The 21869-nt window shown below is 58.6% G+C and overlaps 1 protein-coding gene across 1 annotated transcript in view; it reads right to left on the bottom strand.

Annotated features, from left to right (window-relative positions):
• The window catches only part of SIK3 (SIK family kinase 3), a 136625-nt gene that overhangs the window by 15003 nt on the left and 99753 nt on the right, over window positions 1–21869 (bottom strand). Inside the window, exons 14-19 of the mRNA XM_075606603.1 lie at window positions 21704–21863; window positions 18855–19031; window positions 11029–11117; window positions 9316–9422; window positions 6758–7088; window positions 4506–5227 (exon numbers count right to left, since the gene is read on the bottom strand). Of these exons, the coding sequence (XP_075462718.1) occupies window positions 4506–5227; window positions 6758–7088; window positions 9316–9422; window positions 11029–11117; window positions 18855–19031; window positions 21704–21863 (1586 nt within the window). The remainder of the gene's footprint in view (window positions 1–4505; window positions 5228–6757; window positions 7089–9315; window positions 9423–11028; window positions 11118–18854; window positions 19032–21703; window positions 21864–21869) is intronic.

The following is a 21869-nucleotide window of genomic DNA, read 5'->3' as shown; positions in this document are numbered from 1 at the left end:
TGGTCACCTGACGGACGGACACCTCCTCGCTCTCGGCAAACTGTATCTTGCACTCAGCAACCTGTGTCTGCAGCTCTTCAATTTGATCCTGCAGGAACCCATCTCAGGGCCTTCATCTCTTCCCTGTGCTTGATCTGGGTTTGCATCAGCGCCTCCTTCATATTTTGGAGCTCTGCAGTTTTTGTCGCTAGGATAGCTGCTGCTTCTGTTTTCCATGCCTCTTTCTCCTTGGCATACTGACTCATGGGGATGGAGCAGCATCTCTGCTTCTCGAGCTCTTGCTCCAGTTTCTGGACCTTTTCCCACTCTCTCTCATACAGAGTCACCTGGCATATAAGCGCTCTGGTGACACGCAGCGTGGCCTTCAGCTCCTCATACTGCTCTGTGGAAACACCCTGGGTATTCAGCCGTTCCTGTAGCACTTGTACTTTGTGAGAAGCCTGGAAACTTTCCTTCTGTAGCCTTCGCCGCATCTCCTCAGCATCCACCTGTTTCACCTAGGCCTCTTGCAAACTCACACGCAACTCTTGTAATTGGCTCTGCAGTTTTTGCTCTACTTGGGTGTGCTGTTCCAGGGAGCCATGTTCTTTATGCAGCCTTCTTTCTGCACTCTCCAGTGCTTCTTGCACTTCAAAATTTTCTTTAAATTCTCTCTTTACCTTACCAAGCTTTGCTTTGAGCGTGCGAGTCTCTTGCTGAGAAACATCTAAGGCTTTCGTCCTGCTGCGTCCGGCGGCGCGTGCGCGTTACTCACCTGCAGGGGTTTCCTCTTGAGCCGGTCCTAGTCCCCCCTCGCTGCACGGCTCCCTACGCGCTGTGACGCGTCAGCCGCCAGAGGATGCAAGAGAATTGCGATCCCGAGCGGTGACGCGTCACATGGTGCGCTGGTGAGCCTATCAGCGGCGGGGGCGGGAGCTGGAGCTGTCAGCCTCCAAGAGGTAAGAGGTGTGTGTGTGTCTACGGAGTGATCAGCTGTGAGACCGACCCCCGCTGCAGCCATCCGCTGGGGGGGGGGGGGTGTATCGGATGGGAGCTGTGGAGGGGGGTGTATCGGACGGGAGCTGTGAAGGGGGGTGTATCGGATGGGAGCTGTGGAGGGGGGTGTATCGGATGGAGCTGTGGAGGGGGGTGTATCGGATGGGAGCTGTGGAGGGGGGTGTATCAGATGGGAGCTGTGGAGGGGGGTGTATCGGACGGGAGCTGTGGAGGGGGGAGTATTGGACGGGAGCTGTGGAGGGGGGTGTATCGGACGGGAGCTGTGGAGGGGGGTGTATCGGACGGGAGCTCTGGAGGGTGGTGTATCGGATGGGAGCTGTGGAGAGGGGTGTATCGGACGGGAGCTGTGGAGGGGGGAGTATTGGACGGGAGCTGTGGAGGGGGGTGTATCGGACGGGAGCTGTGGAGGGGGGTGTATCGGACGGGAGCTGTGGAGGGGGGTGTATCGGACGGGAGCTGTGGAGGGGCAAGTATTGGATGGGAGCTGTGGAGGGGGGGAGTAGCATTCCGCTCAAACCACGCCCCCCCCCCCCGGCCGCCGTTCCCGCTCCCTACAGACCGCAGATAGCGGTCAAGTGCCTCTCCACGCGCCGCCTGTCTGCAGTGCGGGCGCGTGGTCTGAGGCAGCGGGGCCTTAGCCTAAGGACCCGCTGCGGCCGGCGGCGCGCATGGCAGCGCGGCCATGGGCCACCAGCTCCTTCCCACAGTCTGGAGGTCCCCGCTGGCCCCTTTCGACGGGGCTGACTGCGTGCTGTGACGCGTCAGCCGGCCGATGCTGCAAGCTTCTGGTGAACAGAAGCGCTGACGCGTCACGTGGTGCAGCAGTCGGCCAATGAGGGAAGGAGGGGAGAGGGAAAGGAGCTACGGAGCTATGGGAGGCAGGCGGCTAGGAGGGGAGTCTGTGAGGCAGCCGTGCATGGCTCTCCCTCCCTCCCTTCCCCCCCTCCCGTGCATACATCATCGCCCAATACATGTGTAATGACCCCCCCCACCCCCCCGCTCCCCATATCCTGCGCTCCCCATGTTTGCTGATTGGAGACGAGGCGCATTGGAGAGGGGGGGGTGTCTTTGAGTTTGCGGGGAGGGGTGGGTGGGTGGGGAGCTGCAGAGAGCGGGTGGGGGGGGGCGGGGAGCTGCAGAGACTGGGTGGGGGGGGGCGGGGAGCTGCAGAGACCGGGTGGGGGGGGCGGGGAGCTGCAGAGACCGGGTGGGGGGGGGGGGGGGGGGGGGGGCGGGGAGCTGCAGAGACTGGGTGGGGGGGGGGGGGGGGGCGGGGAGCTGCAGAGACCGGGTGGGGGGAGGGCGGGGAGCGGCAGAGACCGGGTGGGGGGGGGGGGGCGGGAGCTGCAGAGACCGGGTGGGGGGGGGGGGGGGGGGGGAGCTGCAGAGACATTGCCGCCCCCCCCGACCCGTTTTGGCCACGCCCCCCGCACGCAAAAATGCTCCCTATGGACCACAATCCACCTGAAGTGCCTCTCCACGTGCCGCTGCAGTGTGGGCGCGCTGACTGAGGCAGCAAGGCCTCGGCCTAACTCTGTGATGAAGTTTTGCTATTCTTTCTGGGACATCTCATAGTATAGTTTCCAGTCAGTACTTGTTTTCTCTGATTCGCTCGGCTTTCTGTATATGGCGGTAGCCTTTCTCATCCCAAGGCTAGTCGTCATTCCCGTGACTATTGCGCCAAGCACTCTGGGCTGTAGCTCATCTCTGGTCATTTCTGACCCACGCCTTCCTGAACACACAGGGTCAAATTTTTCTGGAGCTTCTGCAGAAAATGGAGACTATCCTTTTCGCGGGGGCCCCGTAGGAGGAGTCATCATCATCGTCATCATCATCATCATCATCCTCATCCAGCCTGAAGGGACAGTGTTTGGTGTGGTCCAGCTTTTCACACCATAAACATTTCTGGTGCGGTTCCTTTTGCGGGACCACGCCGGGATACCCATTCCTGAAAGGACATTGTTTTGTGTGGCCAGGCACATTACACATAAAACACGTTGTATTTTCTACCTTCAGGTGTATTCTTGACCTATTGGAGGAGCTATTTCCTCAATTCTTCATATATTTCCCTTTAAGCACAACTGCTCATACACAGTCTGACAGACTTTGCTTACAGAATTTTGTTATTTTACTTCAGTTGGGCGGCCATTTTAAATCCCCGCATTTATCTTCAAACCCAGTTTCCGCTGCTCAGTGCCTTTTGGACAGCATGCATTCTCCACCGATTGTGATGCTCACACCATGTTGCAGTCTCTTTTAGTCCCAATTGAAGGCTGGAAACACTGTATTTCTCTATACAGGGTTTATTTACTGGGATTAAATCATACAACAGGCCCACCATCCCTTTAAGTCAAAACAAATCATAAAATACCTATTCCCGTTAGGGAAAATAACTTAACTTTTCTTCAGCCCTTTCTAACAATAGCTGGCCAACTATACTGGTTCCCAGCATAAAACATGGCATATGCACCCCACATGAACAGTCTAAAGACAACAATAAAGTGTTTTTCTTATCTGTTTGGAGCAGACGTTCCCGCTTCAGCACGGTCCCTTCTTTCTTTCCTAGGGGAACTCGGCCCCACGTGAGCTCAGAGAAACTCCTCTGTAGGTCCACCGTCAAGGGCTGTGCCAGCCTTCCTTCTTTAGCTGTGGAGCACTTCTCTGTCCCCCTCTCTGGGACAGCAATCTCTCACTCTGTATCTCTCAGCATGTGTCTCTCACACATGGCATCTCTATGGCATGTCAGCTCTGTGTAGTCACTTCCTGACTATTAAAAACTCCCTGAGCAATCAGGAGTTCAGCCTTCTCAATTAGGCATCAGCTGAACTAGCTACTTCTAAGGAGGATTAACTCTCTGTGAGCTGGGAAGCACACTTACTGCACTGTTCCAGCACCTAGATACCTGATGGTATCAGATATCCCTCCCCCCAGCGAAACATTGTCCTGTGAGCAGCCCGTGCACCAGCCTGATGGTATCACAATACATACATACAGGATGATGTTGCGATGAGATTTGCTCTGCATGCCGCTCTGGCAGTGAAATTGTTAACCTTGCTGGATTAGTCTGGCTGGGAGATGGAAGACAACTTAACGCCGGAATATCCCACCCACACGTCCCTCCATCGGTATCCCTCCCCCCGCACACATCCCTCCGTCGGTATAACTCTACCCCGCACACGTCCTTCCGTCGGTATAACTCTCCCCGCACACGTCCTTCCGTCGGTATCCCTCCCCCCGCACACGTCCCCCCATCGGTATAACTCTACCCCGCACACGTCCTTCCGTCGGTATAACTCTCCCCCGCACACGTCCCTCCGTCGGAACCCCTCTCTCCCCCCGCCTAAAGCCTGCGCATGCGACGTTGCGCTGAGTATGAACGCGGCCTAATTCACTATGGGTTTTGGATGTAAAAATCTGTGAGCAGGGAAGTCACGGAAATGAAAGCCCGATTACTACAGTGCGAGAAAGCGGCACCTTAACCACTACACCGCGTTTCCTTCCCCTCTTACCTCCGCTGGCCGGCTTGGTCCGGCTGTACGAGGGCTGATGTTGGTACAGCTGGGCCCCCAGCTCCCCGCGAGTCCCCAGCAGAGAATCAGCGTCCCCATGCCCGCTCTCCTGGCAGGCTTTGCCCAAGCTTCTGCCAGTCTCTGCCCTGCCTTCCCTGTGCCCATCTCCGGAGCAGTCCTCCTCCATACTCTCTGAATGCAGCATGGCTGGGTGGTACCTGGGCGCAGGGGGGTTGGCAGGGGCAGCTGGTGTCTGGATCTGTAGGATGTTCTGGGGGTGGTGGTAGGGTTCAGGGCTCTGGTACTGGAGGCTGCCCGCGTCGCCCTGGCTCAGGTGCCTGTTGAAGAGTTCGTTGAGCTCCTGCTGCTGCTGCTCGTGCTGTTTGATGAGCTGCATGAAGTCTGCGGCCGGCAGGCGTATATCCGCGTGCCCGGTGAGGGAGTGGCGTGGGGACAACAGGCCCTGAAGCATATGAGGTACCTGCTGGTGGTGGACATAGTCGCCCGGGGTGGGGGAGAGTAGGGCCTGCTGCAGGGCAGAGGTGGGGTAGTTCTGTTGAGGGGTGGCTGGGAATCCAGGGTACTGTTCCAGCTGTGCCTGCGGGTATATTGTGCATGCCGGGGGGGTGAAGCTGGCAGGTCGGGGCTGGTCAGGGAACACGTGGGGGTGAAGGTGGGTCTGGTCATAGTTTGCAGAGTTTGAGAAGCGACTCATGTTCAGACTGAAAGACAAGGAACCGAGAGGAAGCTCATAAGTATCAACCTTAGAAAAAGAGGTTCATTTAGCACCAGTCGTCAAATGAGTGATAACGGGTCAGTCCCTCCCGGGCAGTAATAACGGGTCAGTCCCACCCGGGCAGTGGTAACGGGTCAGCCCCTCCCGGGCAGTAATAACGGGTCAGTCCCTCCCAGCAGTGGTAACGGGTCAGTCCCTCCTGGGCAGTAATAACGGGTCAGTACCTCCCGGGCAGTGATAACGGGTCAGTCCCTCCCGGGCAGTGATAACGGGTCAGTCCCTCCCGGGCAGTGATAACGGGTCAGTCCCTCCCGGGCAGTGGTAACGGGTCAGCCCCTCCCGGGCAGTAATAACGGGTCAGTCCCTCCCAGCAGTGGTAACGGGTCAGTCCCTCCCGGGCAGTAATAACGGGTCAGCACCTCCCGGGCAGTGATAACGGGTCAGCCCCTCCCGGGCAGTGATAACGGGTCAGTCCCTCCCGGGCAGTGGTAACGGGTCAGCCCCTCCCGGGCAGTGATAACGGGTCAGTCCCTCCCGGGCAGTGATAACGGGTCAGCCCCTCCCGGGCAGTGATAACGGGTCAGTCCCTCCCGGGCAGTGATAACGGGTCAGTTCCTCCCGGGCAGTGATAACGGGTCAGTCCCTCCCGGGCAGTGATAACGGGTCAGCCCCTCCCGGGCAGTAATAACGGGTCAGTCCCTCCCGGGCAGTGATAACGGGTCAGTCCCTCCCGGGCAGTGATAACGGGTCAGTCCCTCCCGGGCAGTGATAACGGGTCAGTCCCTCCCGGGCAGTGATAACGGGTCAGTCCCTCCCGGGCAGTAATAACGGGTCAGTCCCTCCCGGGCAGTGATAACGGGTCAGTCCCTCCCGGGCAGTGGTAACGGGTCAGTCCCTCCCGGGCAGTGATAACGGGTCAGTCCCTCCCGGGCAGTGATAACGGGTCAGTCCCTCCCGGGCAGTGATAACGGGTCAGTCCCTCCCGGGCAGTGATAACGGGTCAGTCCCTCCCGGGCAGTGATAACGGGTCAGTCCCTCACGGGCAGTGATAATGGGTCAGTCCCTCCCGGGCAGTGATAACGGGTCAGTCCCTCCCGGGCAGTGATAACGGGTCAGTCCCTCCCGGGCAGTGATAACGGGTCAGCCCCTCCCGGGCAGTGATAACGGGTCAGTCCCTCCCGGGCAGTGATAACGGGTCAGTCCCTCCCGGGCAGTGCTAACGGGTCAGCCCCTCCCGGGCAGTGATAATGGGTCAGTCCCTCCCGGGCAGTGATAACGGGTCAGCCCCTCACGGGCTGTGACAATAGGTCAGTGCCCACCCACCCGTTCCCACGCTGGTACCTGTGCCCACCCCCTCTCTGTGCCCACGCTGGTACCTGTGCCCACCCCCTCTGTTCCCATCTGTTCCCACGCTGGTACCTGTGCCCACCCCCTCTCTGTTCCCACGCTGGTACCTGTGCCCACCCCCTGTGCCCACGCTGGTACCTGTGCCCACCCCCTGTTCCCACGCTGGTACCTGTGACCCTCTGCACTGTCTGCGCTCAGCTGCTTAGACAGAGGCCTGTGGCTGTAGCTGCCCAGAGAAGCCATGAGTGTTGCCCGCTGTTGCATCTGTACGTGATTGACACCGGGGCTAATTGGCATTCCCCGGGAGGCTCCTGTGAGGTCTGACGCCTCCTGCACCTGGATGGTCACTTGTTGTGCCGCCTGCTGCTGAGGCTGCTGAGGCTGCTGCTGGATGCTTATGCGTGGCACTGTCACGCCAGGAGGGGGGGAACTGCTGCTGGGTGGCTGGTACAGGGCACAGTGGGCAGGTATCCCCTGATATTGAGTGGGGGTCGGGGCCCCTATAAAGGAAAAAAGGACTATTAACTGCGGCACTGTGTACCCAATACTCTCATATACATCAACATGGGTCTTATGTTGTGTTTCTGCCAGCACACCTCCCCACCGCACTGCAGCCCTGCCAGCATCCCCCACTCCCACACTGCAGTCCTGCCAGCACCCCCCCCCACCCGCACTGCAGCCCTGCCAGCACCCCCCCCACCCGCTCTGCAGCCCTGCGAGCACCCACCCTACCCACACTGCAAGCACCCCCCCCCACCCGCACTGAAGCCCTGCCAGCACCCCTCCACGCACACTGAAGCCCTGTCAGCACCCACCCGCATTGCAGCCCTGCCAGCACCCACCCCACCCGCACTGAAGCCCTGCCAGCACCCCCCCCCACCCGCACTGCAGCCCTGCCAGCACCCACCCCACGCACACTGAAGCCCTGCCAGCACCCACTCCACCCGCACTGCAACCCTGCCAGCACCCACCCCACCCACATTGCAGCCCTGCCAGCACCCCACCACGCTCCCCTCCAAACTGCCAAACCCACGCTCTCCCCCCCACTGCCAACACCCACCAAGCTCCCCCACCCACACTGCCAGCACCCCTCCACCCGCACTGCAGCCCTGCCAGCACCCCACCACGCTCCCTCCACACTGCCAACTCCCTCCACATTACCCCCCCCACACTGCCAACACCCCCCTGTGGCGAAAATGGGGGTAATCAGTGCATTAATAAAGGCAGTGTGCTCAGCTAGTTACCCCTATTTCGTATTAGGGATGAAGGGGTTAATTTTTCATGCACTGTACATGTCATATTTTTCCCTCTGTCCCTTGTTGTCCCCATTTTGCAGGATTGTATGAGCTTGCAGTAGAGTACATCCCAAGCACACACATATGAAAAATATAATTGTGAGATAAGGGGAACATGTATTTTCAATAAAGTGTATTTTTGCTGCAGGTTTTAAAAGGGACAAGCAGGATGAGGTTGTTTTTTCTCCTGTCATTAAAATGCACACAAGAACCAAATGTTTTGACACCTATGAGCTGGGTCACTTTCATATGCAAGCTTCAAAGGTATCATGCCGGGCCCACGCCTGTGAGTCTCGGGAAGTGTTGCATATCAAAGCCCCAGTCAGGTGTGTGTGAATTGGCCAGATGGATGCTAAATAGGAAATTCTGTTGACCCATCTGGGCTAGCTAACCCCCTGAGTTTCCCTTCCAGCCTGAGAGAGGCCAGGTAAAGAGGGGAGTGCACCTATGCTAAGTAGCCAAGGTGGCGTTGTCACACAGACTCTGTGTGAACAGGAAATCCCTAGAGTACCCACTCTCCAAACTGTGGGCAAGTAGGGGATTGGGGAATGAGAAAATTCCCACGAGGGGGATTGGGTGGGTATGTTGGAGATAGGCTTTCAAACCCTATATACATGCCACCCTGGCTATCCCCATTGTCTTTCGTTTTTCATTCTACCATGTGAGCGGATTTCCAACACGCTTCTAATAGCGGATAAGAGCAGCAGCACATTCCTGGAACGCAAAGAGTCTTATTACATCGGAACCAAGGACAAAACTCTGCGTTAGGACACTCTGATTGCTGGGGGTTATCTGATTAACCCCAACGGACCAGAAAAGACTTTGCACATTCACAGAAGGATTGGGCTGGCAATTTATGCCCTTGCAAAAGGACTACATTTTAAAAGACAATCTTCTGGTGCTTTGCACCTTTCTGGACATTATCCCCTGTTCCTATACCAGTAAGTGTAATTATTAAGTGTATTCTGCAGTTGTCGTGTATTTGCCTATAAAGGGAATAAATCTCAGTTTATTTTGCACAACTTGTTCTGCTCAATTGGGATCCACAAAATATAAATTTGTTAATAAGTGCGTCCATCGTGACACCCCCCATACTGCCAGCACCCCACCACGCTCCCCCCATCCAAAATGCCAGCACCCCACCACGCTCCCCCCCAACACTGCCAGCACCTCACACGCTCCTCCCACACTGCCAACGCTCTACCACGCACCCCTCCCACATTGCCAGCACCTCACCATGCTCCCCCCCCAAACTGCCAGCACCCCACCATTCACAGGGGATGGGAGGGCACACACCATGTGTTCGGAGCATGGCACAGGGGGTGGGAGCGGGGCACATACCGTGTGTTTGGAGCATGGCACAGGGGGTGGGAGCGGGGCACATACTGTGTGTTTGCCGCATGGCACAGGGGGGTAGGAGCGGGGCACATACCGTGTGTTTGCAGCATGGTACAGGGGGTGGGAGGGGGGCTGTTTGGCTGGCTGAAGAGATGGCTGCTGCCCTGATTGGGGGGCGGGCTGGACGGCTGAATCCGCAACCTAGTGATCAGAGGAAGAGAAAGCAGAAATATGCAACAATGTCCTGCGCGCACACGCACACACAGACCCGCACGCACACACCGCACTATCCTCTGTACACACACACAGCACTATCCTCCCCACACACACTCACACAGCAGTATCCTCCGTACACTCACACACAGCACTATCCTCCGTACACACACACACAGCACTATCCTACGTACACACACACACAGCGCTATCCTCCATATACACACACAGCAGTATCCTCCGTACACACACACACAGCACTATCCTCCGTACACACACACAACACTATCCTCCGTACACACACACACACACACACAACACTATCCTCCCTCACACACACAACACTATCCTACGTACACACACACACACAACACTATCCTACTTACACACACACACACAACACTATCCTACTTACACACACACACACACAACACTATCCTACGTACACACACACACACACACACAGCACTATCCTCCATATACACACACACACAACAGTATCCTCCGTACACACACACACACAGCAGTATCCTCCGTACACACACACAGCAGTATCCTCCGTACACACACACACACACACACACACACACACACACACAGAACTATCCTACACACACACACAGCACTATCCTCCGTAAACACACACAGCACTATCATACGTGTACACACACAGAGCACTATCCTCCGTACACACACACACACACACAGAACTATCCTCCATACACACACACACAGTACTATCCTCCGTGTACACAAACACAGCATTAACCTCCGTGTACACACACACAGTACTCTGCTCCGTACACACACGGCACTATCCTCCGTACACACACACACACACACAGCACTATCCTCCGTACACACACACACACAGTACTATCCTCCGTGTACACACACACAGCATTAACCTCCGTGTACACACACACAGTACTCTGCTCCGTACACACACGGCACTATCCTCCGTGTACACACACACACACACAGCACTATCCTCCGTGTACACACACACACACACACACAGCACTATCCTCCGTGTACACACACACAGTACTATCCTCCGTGTACACACACACACACACACAGTACTATCCTCCGTGTACACACACACACACACACACACACAGTACTATCCTCCGTGTACACACACACACACACACAGCACTATCCTCCGTGTACACACACACACACACACACACAGCACTATCCTCCGTGTACACACACACACAGCACTATCCTCCGTGTACACACACACACACACACACACACAGTACTATCCTCCGTGTACACACACACACACACACACACAGCACTATCCTCCGTGTACACACACACACACACACACACACAGCACTATCCTCCGTGTACACACACACACACACAGCACTATCCTCCGTGTACACACACACACACACACACAGTACTATCCTCCGTGTACACACACACACACACAGCACTATCCTCCGTGTACACACACACACACACACACAGCACTATCCTCCGTGTACACACACACACACACAGTACTATCCTCCGTGTACACACACACAGCTCCCCAGTGGAGGGCTCTTGCTGTGCCAGCTGACGTGGGCGTTACCTTTGGAGCTGGTGGGTGAGCAGCGCTGGCTGGTTCTCACAGGCGGGCGCCTGGAGAGGTGGAGACTGCTGTGTGGGCCGGAGACATTCCTAACCCAAGAAAAGCACAAAAACACGTCAACAGAGTCATGTGTGACGGTCATACATGGGCCCGTGACACATCCCATGCACATACATTGCTAGATGTGATTCACTTCTCTTCCAACAGGTGAGACTGCATCTCGTGCCAGGCAGGGCAAGGAAACCAAACACATGGAACACAGATTCAGAATGTCAGAGGTACCTTATCCCGGCCGGAGCAACGTAACACACACACACACACACACCTCCACCCGCGCTCACCCCCCGGCCAGAGCAACGTCACACACACACACACACACATCTCCACCCGCGCTCATCCCCCGGCCAGAGCAACGTCACACACACACATCTCCACCCGCGCTCATCCCCCGGCCAGAGCAACGTCACACACACACAAACACCTCCACCCGCGCTCATCCCCCGGCCAGAGCAACGTAACACACACACATCTCCCCCCCGCTCATCCCCCGGCCAGAGCAACGTAACACACACACATCTCCACCCGCGCTCATCCCCCGGCCAGAGCAACGTAACACACACACACACACATCTCCACCCGCGCTCATCCCCCGGCCAGAGCAACGTCACACACACACACACACGCATCTCCACCCGCGCTCATCCCCCGGCCAGAGCAACGTAACACACACACACACATCTCCACCCGCGCCCATCCCCCGGCCAGAGCAACGTAACACACACACACACACATCTCCACCCGCGCCCATCCCCCGGCCAGAGCAACGTAACACACACACACACACATCTCCACCCGCGCCCATCCCCCGGCCAGAGCAACGTAACACACACACACACATCTCCACCCGCGCTCATCCCCCGGGCCGGAGCAACGTCACACACACACACATCTCCACCCGCGCTCATCCCCCGGCCAGAGCAACGTAACACACACACATCTCCCCCCCGCTCATCCCCCGGCCAGAGCAACGTAACACACACACACACACATCTCCACCCGCGCTCATCCCCCGGCCAGAGCAACGTAACACACACACATCTCCCCCCCGCTCATCCCCCGGCCAGAGCAACGTAACACACACACACACACATCTCCACCCGCGCTCATCCCCCGGCCAGAGCAACGTAACACACACACACATCTCCACCCGCGCTCATCCCCCGGCCAGAGCAACGTCACACACACACACACACATCTCCACCCGCGCTCATCCCCCGGCCAGAGCAACGTCACACACACACACACACATCTCCACCCGCGCCCATCCCCCGGCCAGAGCAACGTAACACACACACACACACATCTCCACCCGCGCTCATCCCCCGGCCAGAGCAACGTAACACACACACACACACATCTCCACCCGCGCTCATCCCCCGGCCAGAGCAACGTAACACACACACACACACACATCTCCACCCGCGCCCATCCCCCGGCCAGAGCAACGTAACACACACACACACATCTCCACCCGCGCCCATCCCCCGGCCAGAGCAACGTAACACACACACACACACACATCTCCACCCGCGCTCATCCCCCGGCCAGAGCAACGTAACACACACACACACACATCTCCACCCGCGCTCATCCCCCGGCCAGAGCAACGTAACACACACACACACACATCTCCACCCGCGCTCATCCCCCGGCCAGAGCAACGTAACACACACACACACGCATCTCCACTTGCGCTCATCCCCCGGCCAGAGCAACGTCACACACACACACACACACATCTCCACCCGCGCTCATCCCCCGGCCAGAGCAACGTAACACACACACATCCCCCGGCCAGAGCAACGTAACACACACACACACACACAATCTCCACCCGCGCTCATCCCCGGCCAGAGCAACGTAACACACACACACACACATCTCCACCCGCCGCTCATCCCCGGCCAGAGCAACGTAACACACACACACACACATCTCACCCGCGCCCATCCCCGGCCAGAGCAACGTACACACACACACACACACATCTCCACCCGCGCTCATCCCCCCGGCCAGAGCAACGTAACACACACACACACACACACACATCTCCACCGCGCTCATCCCCCGGCCAGAGCAACGTAACACACACACACACACATCTCCACCCGCGCTCATCCCCGGCCAGAGCAACGTAACACACACACACACACATCTCCACCCGCGCTCATCCCCGGCCAGAGCAACGTAACACACACACACACACATCTCCACCCGGCGCCATCCCCCGGCCAGAGCAACGTACACACACACACACACACATCTCCACCCGCGCTCATCCCCCGGCCAGAGCAACGTAACACACACACACACACACATCTCACCCGCGCTCATCCCCCGCCAGAGCAACGTACACACACACACACACACATCTCCACCCGCGCTCATCCCCCGGCCAGAGCAACGTAACACACACACACACACATCTCCACCCGCGCTCATCCCCCGGCCAGAGCAACGTAACACACACACACACACATCTCCACCCGCGCTCATCCCCCGGCCAGAGCAACGTAACACACACACACACACATCTCCACCCGCGCTCATCCCCCGGCCAGAGCAACGTAACACACACACACACACACATCTCCACCCGCGCTCATCCCCCGGCCAGAGCAACGTAACACCACACAGACACACATCTCCACCCGCGCTCATCCCCGGCCAGAGCAACGTAACACACACACACACACATCTCCACCCGCGCTCATCCCCCGGCCAGAGCAACGTAACACACACACACACACATCTCCACCCGCGCTCATCCCCGGCCAGAGCAACGTCACACACACACACATCTCCACCCGCGCTCATCCCCCGGCCAGAGCAACGTAACACACACACATCTCCCCCCCGCTCATCCCCCGGCCAGAGCAACGTAACACACACACACACACATCTCCACCCGCGCTCATCCCCCGGCCAGAGCAACGTAACACACACACACATCTCCACCCGCCCGCTCATCCCCGGCCAGAGCAACGTAACACACACACACACATATCGCAACTCCACCCGCGCTCATCCCCGGCCAGAGCAACGTACACACACACACACATCTCCACCCGCGCTCATCCCCGGCCAGAGCAACGTACACACACACACACACACATCTCCACCCGCGCTCATCCCCCGGCCAGAGCAACGTACACACACACACACATCTCCACCCCGCTCATCCCCCGGCCAGAGCAACGTACACACACACACACACACATCTCCACCCGCGCTCATCCCCCGGCCAGAGCAACGTACACACACACACACATCTCCACCCGCGCTCATCCCCCGCCAGAGCAACGTAACACACACACACACATCTCCACCCGCGCTCATCCCCCGGCCAGAGCAACGTAACACACACACACACACCATCTCCACCCGCGCTCATCCCCGGCCAGAGCAACGTAACACACACACACATCTCCCCCCGCGCTCATCCCCCCAGAGCAACGTCACACACACACACACACACACATCTCCACCCGCGCTCATCCCCCGGCAGAGCAACGTAACACACACACACACACACACATCTCCACCCGCGCTCATCCCCCGGCCAGAGCACGTACACACACCACACACACACATCTCCACCCGCGCTCATCCCCGGCCAGAGCAACATAACACACACACACACACATCTCCACCCGCGCTCATCCCCCGGCCAGAGCAACGTAACACACACACACACACATCTCCACCCGCGCTCATCCCCCGGCCAGAGCAACGTAACACACACACACACGCATCTCCACCCGCGCTCATCCCCCGGGCCAGAGCAAACGTAACACACACACACACACACATCTCCACCCGCGCTCATCCCCCGGCCAGAGCAACGTAACACACACACACACACATCTCCACCCGCGCTCATCCACGGCCAGAGCAACGTCACACACACACACACACGCATCTCCACCCGCGCTCATCCCCCGGCCAGAGCAACGTAACACACACACACACATCTCCACCGCGCCCATCCCCCGGCAGAGCAACGTAACACACACACACACACATCTCCACCCGCGCCCATCCCCGGCCAGGAGCAACGTAACACACACATACACACATCTCCACCCGCGCCCATCCCCCGGCCAGAGCACGTAACACACACACACACATCTCCACCCGCGCTCATCCCCCGGGCCGGAGCAACGTCACACACACACACATCTCCACCCGCGCTCATCCCCCGGCCAGAGCAACGTAACACACACACACACACACATCTCCCCCCGCTCATCCCCGGCCAGAGCAACGTAACACACACACACACACATCTCCCCCCGCTCATCCCCGGCCAGAGCAACGTAACACACACACACACACATCTCCACCCGCGCTCATCCCCCGGCCAGAGCAACGTAACACACACACATCTCCCCCCCGCTCATCCCCCGGCCAGAGCAACGTAACACACACACACACACATCTCCACCCGCGCTCATCCCCGGCCAGAGCAACGTAACACACACACACACACATCTCCACCCGCGCTCATCCCCCGGCCAGAGCAACGTCACACACACACACATCTCCACCCGCGCTCATCCCCCGGCCAGAGCAACGTCACACACACACACATCTCCACCCGCGCTCATCCCCCGGCCAGAGCAACGTCACACACACACACACACATCTCCACCCGCGCCCATCCCCCGGCCAGAGCAACGTAACACACACACACACACATCTCCACCCGCGCTCATCCCCCGCCAGAGCAACGTAACACACACACACACACATCTCCACCCGCGCTCATCCCCCGGCCAGAGCAACGTAACACACACACACACACATCTCCACCCGCGCCCATCCCCCGGCCAGAGCAACGTAACACACACACACACACACATCTCCACCCGCGCTCATCCCCGGCCAGAGCAACGTAACACACACACACACACACATCTCCACCCGCGCCCATCCCCCGGCCAGAGCAACGTAACACACACACACACGCATCTCCACCCGCGCTCATCCCCGGCCAGAGCAACGTCACACACACCACACATCTCCACCCGCGCTCATCCCCCGGCCAGAGCAACGTCACACACACACACACATCTCCACCCGCGCTCATCCCCCGGCCAGAGCAACGTAACACACACACGACACACACACACATCTCCACCCGCGCTCATCCCCGGCCAGAGCAACGTCACACACACACACACACATCTCCACCCGCGCTCATCCCCCGGCCAGAGCAACGTCACACACACACACACACGCATCTCCACCCGCGCTCATCCCCCGGCCAGAGCAACGTAACACACACACACACACATCTCCACCCGCGCCCATCCCCCGGCCAGAGCAACGTAACACACACACACACACATCTCCACCGCGCCCATCCCCCGGCCAGAGCAACGTAACACACACACACACACACACATCTCCACCCGCGCCCATCCCCCGGCCAGAGCAACGTAACACACACACACACACACATCTCCACCCGCGCTCATCCCCCGGCCAGAGCAACGTCACACACACACACACACGCATCTCCACCCGCGCTCATGCCCCCGGCCAGAGCAACGTAACACACACACACACACATCTCCACCCGCGCCCATCCCCCGGCCAGAGCAACGTAACACACACACACACGCATCTCCACCCGCGCTCATCCCCGGCCAGAGCAACGTCACACACACACACACACGCATCTCCACCCGCGCTCATCCCCCGGCCGGAGCAACGTCACACACACACACATCTCCACCCGCGCTCATCCCCCGGCCAGAGCAACGTAACACACACACACACACATCTCCACCCGCGCTCATCCCCGGCCAGAGCAACGTAACACACACACACACACATCTCCACCCGCGCTCATCCCCCGCCAGAGCAACGTAACACACACACACACACATCTCCACCCGCGCTCATCCCCCGGCCAGAGCAACGTAACACACACACACATCTCCACCCGCGCTCATCCCCCGGCCAGAGCAACGTAACACACACCACACACACATCTCCACCCGCGCTCATCCCCCGGCCAGAGCAACGTAACACACACACACACGCATCTCCACCCGCGCTCATCCCCCGCCAGAGCAACGTAACACACACACACACACTCTCCACCCGCGCTCATCCCCGGCCAGAGCAACGTAACACACACACACACACACATCTCCACCCGCGCTCATCCCCCGGCCAGAGCAACGTAACACACACACACACACATCTCCCCCGCGCTCATCCCCGGCCAGAGCAACGTAACACACACACACACACACATCTCCACCCGCGCTCATCCCCCGGCCAGAGCAACGTAACACACACACACACATCTCCCCCCCCGCTCATCCCCCGGCCAGAGCAACGTAACACACACACACACACACACGCATCTCACCCGCGCTCATCCCCCGGCCAGAGCAACGTAACACACACGCATCTCCACCCGCGCTCATCCCCGGGCCGGAGCAACGTCACACACACACACATCTCCACCCGCGCTCATCCCCCGGCCAGAGCAACGTAACACACACACACACACACACACACATCTCCCCCCCGCTCATCCCCCGGCCAGAGCAACGTAACACACACACACACACATCTCCACCCGCGCTCATCCCCCCGGCCAGAGCAACGTAACACACACACATCTCCCCCCGCTCATCCCCCGGCCAGAGCAACGTAACACACACACACACACATCTCCACCCGCGCTCATCCCCGGCCAGAGCAACGTAACACACACACACACACATCTCCACCCGCGCTCATCCCCGGCCAGAGCAACGTCACACACACACGCATCTCCACCCGCGCTCATCCCCCGGCCAGAGCAACGTAACACACACACACACACATCTCCACCCGCGCTCATCCCCCGGCCAGAGCAACGTAACACACACACACACACATCTCCACCCGCGCTCATCCCCCGGCCAGAGCAACGTAACACACACACACACACACATCTCCACCCGCGCTCATCCCCCGGCCAGAGCAACGTAACACACACACACATCTCCACCCGCGCTCATCCCCAGCCAGAGCAACGTAACACACACACATCTCCACCCGCGCTCATCCCCCGGCCAGAGCAACGTCACACACACACACACACACGCATCTCCACCCGCGCTCATCCCCCGGCCAGAGCAACGTAACACACACACACACACGCATCTCCACCCGCGCCCATCCCCCGGCCAGAGCAACGTAACACACACAGACACACACATCTCCACCCGCGCTCATCCCCCGGCCAGAGCAACGTAACACACACAGACACACACATCTCCACCCGCGCTCATCCCCGGCCAGAGCAACGTAACACACACAGACACACACATCTCCACCCGCGCCCATCCCCTGGCCGGATTAACGTAACACACACAGACACACACACACATCTCCACCCCCGCCCACTCCCCGGCCAGAGCAACGTAACACACACAGACACACACACAAACACATCTCCACCCGCGCCCATTCCCCGGCCGGAGCAACGTAACACACACAGACACACATCTCCACCCGTCTCCCGGCCAGAGCTTCTTAACACATACAGACACACACACACACATCTCCCGGCCGGAGCAATATAACACACACAGGCACACACATGTCCACCCCCGCCCGTAGTATGCCACGTGTTCCCGGCAGGAGTGCGCCCACGTCACCGCACTATGTACAGTACACAAGCCTATAGAGAGCCCAGGTTGTGCGGGTGACTTGCATCGCAGTGCCCGGGGGCATCACATCGGAGGGTGCCATACCTGGATCTGCTGCTGCAGCTCCTGCTGGTGATACATGACGTGCTGCTGCTGTTCCTGCTGGTGATACATGACTTGTTGCTGCTGTTCCTGCTGGTACATGATGTGTTGCTGCTGCGTGTGCTCCAGCAACCTATTGTCCATGTGTATCCCATACATCTTCTGCAGCTGCTCACATTCCTGCGGATAGGAGGAAGCGGTCACCCCCACACGGAGCGCCCCCCCCCCTGTCACAATCTCTGGCTCGGATTACAGCATCTCCTAACTCTCCTGCTGTGTGAGACAGAGAGGCTGCACTGCACGGAGATTCCACCACACACAGTGTAGCCTTTATATGCAGTGGGCATTTACTTTGGTTTATTTCTAAGTGTCCTTTTCTGAGCTGCCGGTCAGTGGGATGTTCAGAGCTTTTAAGTTCCCCTGATTCTGTTGGCTGAAGTCTGAAACCTTCAGCTAAGCCGAGAGCTGGGAGACTGGTGGCAATATTAAAATATTATGTACAGAGTGTGATAGTGAGCGGTCTATATACACAGAATGACTGCATCACGTATATCCCTAACGCCACGCCTAGTGCGCAAATACACGCTATTAAGGGGCCTGAGCACAGCAAATACAGGCTATTAAGGGCCTGAGCACAGCATATACACGCTATTAAGGGCCTGAGCACAGCATATACACGCTATTAAGGGCCTGAGCACAGCAAATACACGCTATTAAGGGCCTGAGCACAGCATATACACGCTATTAAGGGCCTGAGCACAGCATATACACGCTATTAAGGGCCTGAGCACAGCAAATACACGCTATTAAGGGCCTGAGCACAGCAAATACAGGCTATTAAGGGCCTGAGCACAGCATATACACGCTATTAAGGGCCTGAGCCACAGCATATACACGCTATAAGGGCCTGAGCACAGCAAATACACGCTATTAAGGGCCTGAACCTGCTGCAGCTGCTTAATACTGCTGTGTAGGGGTGTGTGTGTGTAGTGGGGGTGTGTGTATAGGAGGGGTGTGTGTGTGTGTGTGTGTGTTGTTAGGGGTGTGTGTGTGTGTAGGAGGGGTGTGTGTGTAGGGGGGTTGGGGGTCTCAACTGCTGCAGCTGCTTGATACTGCTGTTGTGTAGGGGGGTGGGTGTGTATGGGGTGGGTGTAGGAGTGTGTGTGTGTGTGTGTGTGTGTGTGTGTGTAGGGGGGGTGGGGGTCTCACCTGCTGCAGCTGCTTGATACTGCTGTTGTGTAGGGGGGTGGGTGTGTAAGAGGGGGGTGTGTGTGTGTAGGGGGGTGGGTGTGTAAGAGGGGGGGGGTGTGTAGGGTGGGTGGGGGTCTCACCTGCTGCAGCTGCTTGATACTGCTGTTGTGTAGGGGGGTGGGTGTGTAAGAGGGGGGGGGGGGTGTAGGGGGTGGGTGTGTAATGGGGGGGGGGGTGTAGGGGGGTGGGTGTGTAAGAAGGGGGGGGGGTGTAGGGGGGTGGGTGTGTAAGAGGGGGGGGGTGTAGGGGGGTGGGTGTGTAATGGGGGTGTGTGTAGGGGGGTGTAGGTCTCACCTGCTGCAGCTGCTTGATACTGCTGTTGTGTAGGGAGTGGGGGTGTAGGGGGGTGGGTGTGTATGGGGTGGGTGTAGGAGTGTGTGTGTGTTGGGGGTGTGTGTGTGTGTGTGTTGGGGGTGTGTGTGTGTAGGGGGGGTGGGAGTCTCACCTGCTGCAGCTGCTTGATACTGCTGTTGTGTAGGGGTGTGGGTGTGTAAGAGGGGGTGTGTGTGTAGGGGGTGGGTGTGTAAAAGGGGGGTGTGTGTGTAGGGGGTGGGTGTGTAAGAGGGGGGGGTGTGTGTGTAGGGGTGTGGGTGTGTAAGGGGGGGGTGTGTAGGGGGTGGGTGTGTAAGAGGGGGGGGGGGTGTAGGGGGGTGTACGTCTCACCTGCTGCAGCTGCTTGATACTGCTGTTGTGTAGGGGTGTGTGTGTAGGGGTGTGTGTGTGTAAGAGGGGGGGGGTGTGTAGGGGGGTGGGTGTGTGTAGGGGAGGGGTTTAGGTCTCACCTGCTGCAACTGCTTGATACTGCTGTTGTGTAGGGGTGTGTGTGTAAGAGGGGTGTGTGTGTGTGTGTGTGTAGGGGGGTGGGTGTGTAAGAGGGGGGTGTGTGTAGGGGGGGTGGGGGTCTCACCTGCTGCAGCTGCTTGATACTGCAGTTGTGTAGGGGGTGGCGGTGTAAGAGGGGGGGGTGTAGGGGGGTGGGTGTGTAAAAGGGGGTGTGTGGTAGGGGGGTGGGGGTCTCACCTGCTGCAGCTGCTTGATACTGCTGTTGTGTAGGGTGGTGGGTGTGTAAAGGGGGGGGGTGTGTAGGGGGGTGGGTGTGTAAGAGGGGGGGGTGTAGGGAGGGGGGGGTGTAGGGAGGGGGTGGTGTAGGGAGGGGGGGGTGTAGGGAGGGGGGGTATAGGGAGGGGTGGGTGTAGGAGGGGGGGGGTGTAGGGGGGTGGGGGTCTCACCTGCTGCAGCTGCTTGATACTGCTGTTGTGTAGGGGGGTGGGGGTGTAAGAGGGGGGGGTGTGTAAAAGGGGGGGGGGTGTAGAGGGGTGGGTGTGTAAGAGGGGGGGGGTCTCACCTGCTGCAGCTGCTTGATTCTGCTGTTGTGTAGGGGTGTGTGTGTAGGGGTGTGGGTGTGTAAGAGGGGGGGGGGTGTGTAGGGGGGTGGGTGTGTAAGAGGGGGGGTGTGTAGGGGGGTGGGGATCTCACCTGCTGCAGCTGCTTGATGCTGCTGTTGTGTAGGGGTGTTGTGTAGGGGTGTGGGTGTGTAAGAGGGGGGGGTGTAGGGGGGTGGGGGTGTGAGAGGGGGGGGTGTAAGGGGGTGGGGATCTCACCTGCTGCAGCTGCTTGATACTGCTGTTGTGCGCCCCCATCCTCTCCAGGTGAGCTTTGTACGCCTGGATGGTGGCCGCTCCGTCCGAGAACCTGCGCACTGGGGAGAAACGCTCGGCGGGGAGGTGCAGGGTGTTCGAGTCTTTGTACATGGAGCTGAGAGAGAGA

This window comes from Ascaphus truei, chromosome 6 (genome assembly GCF_040206685.1).
Source record: "Ascaphus truei isolate aAscTru1 chromosome 6, aAscTru1.hap1, whole genome shotgun sequence".
In the NCBI taxonomy this organism is placed as follows: domain Eukaryota; kingdom Metazoa; phylum Chordata; class Amphibia; order Anura; family Ascaphidae; genus Ascaphus; species Ascaphus truei.
The sequence above is the reverse complement of the archived record's forward strand: the minus strand, read 5'-3'. Positions and strand labels throughout refer to the sequence as shown.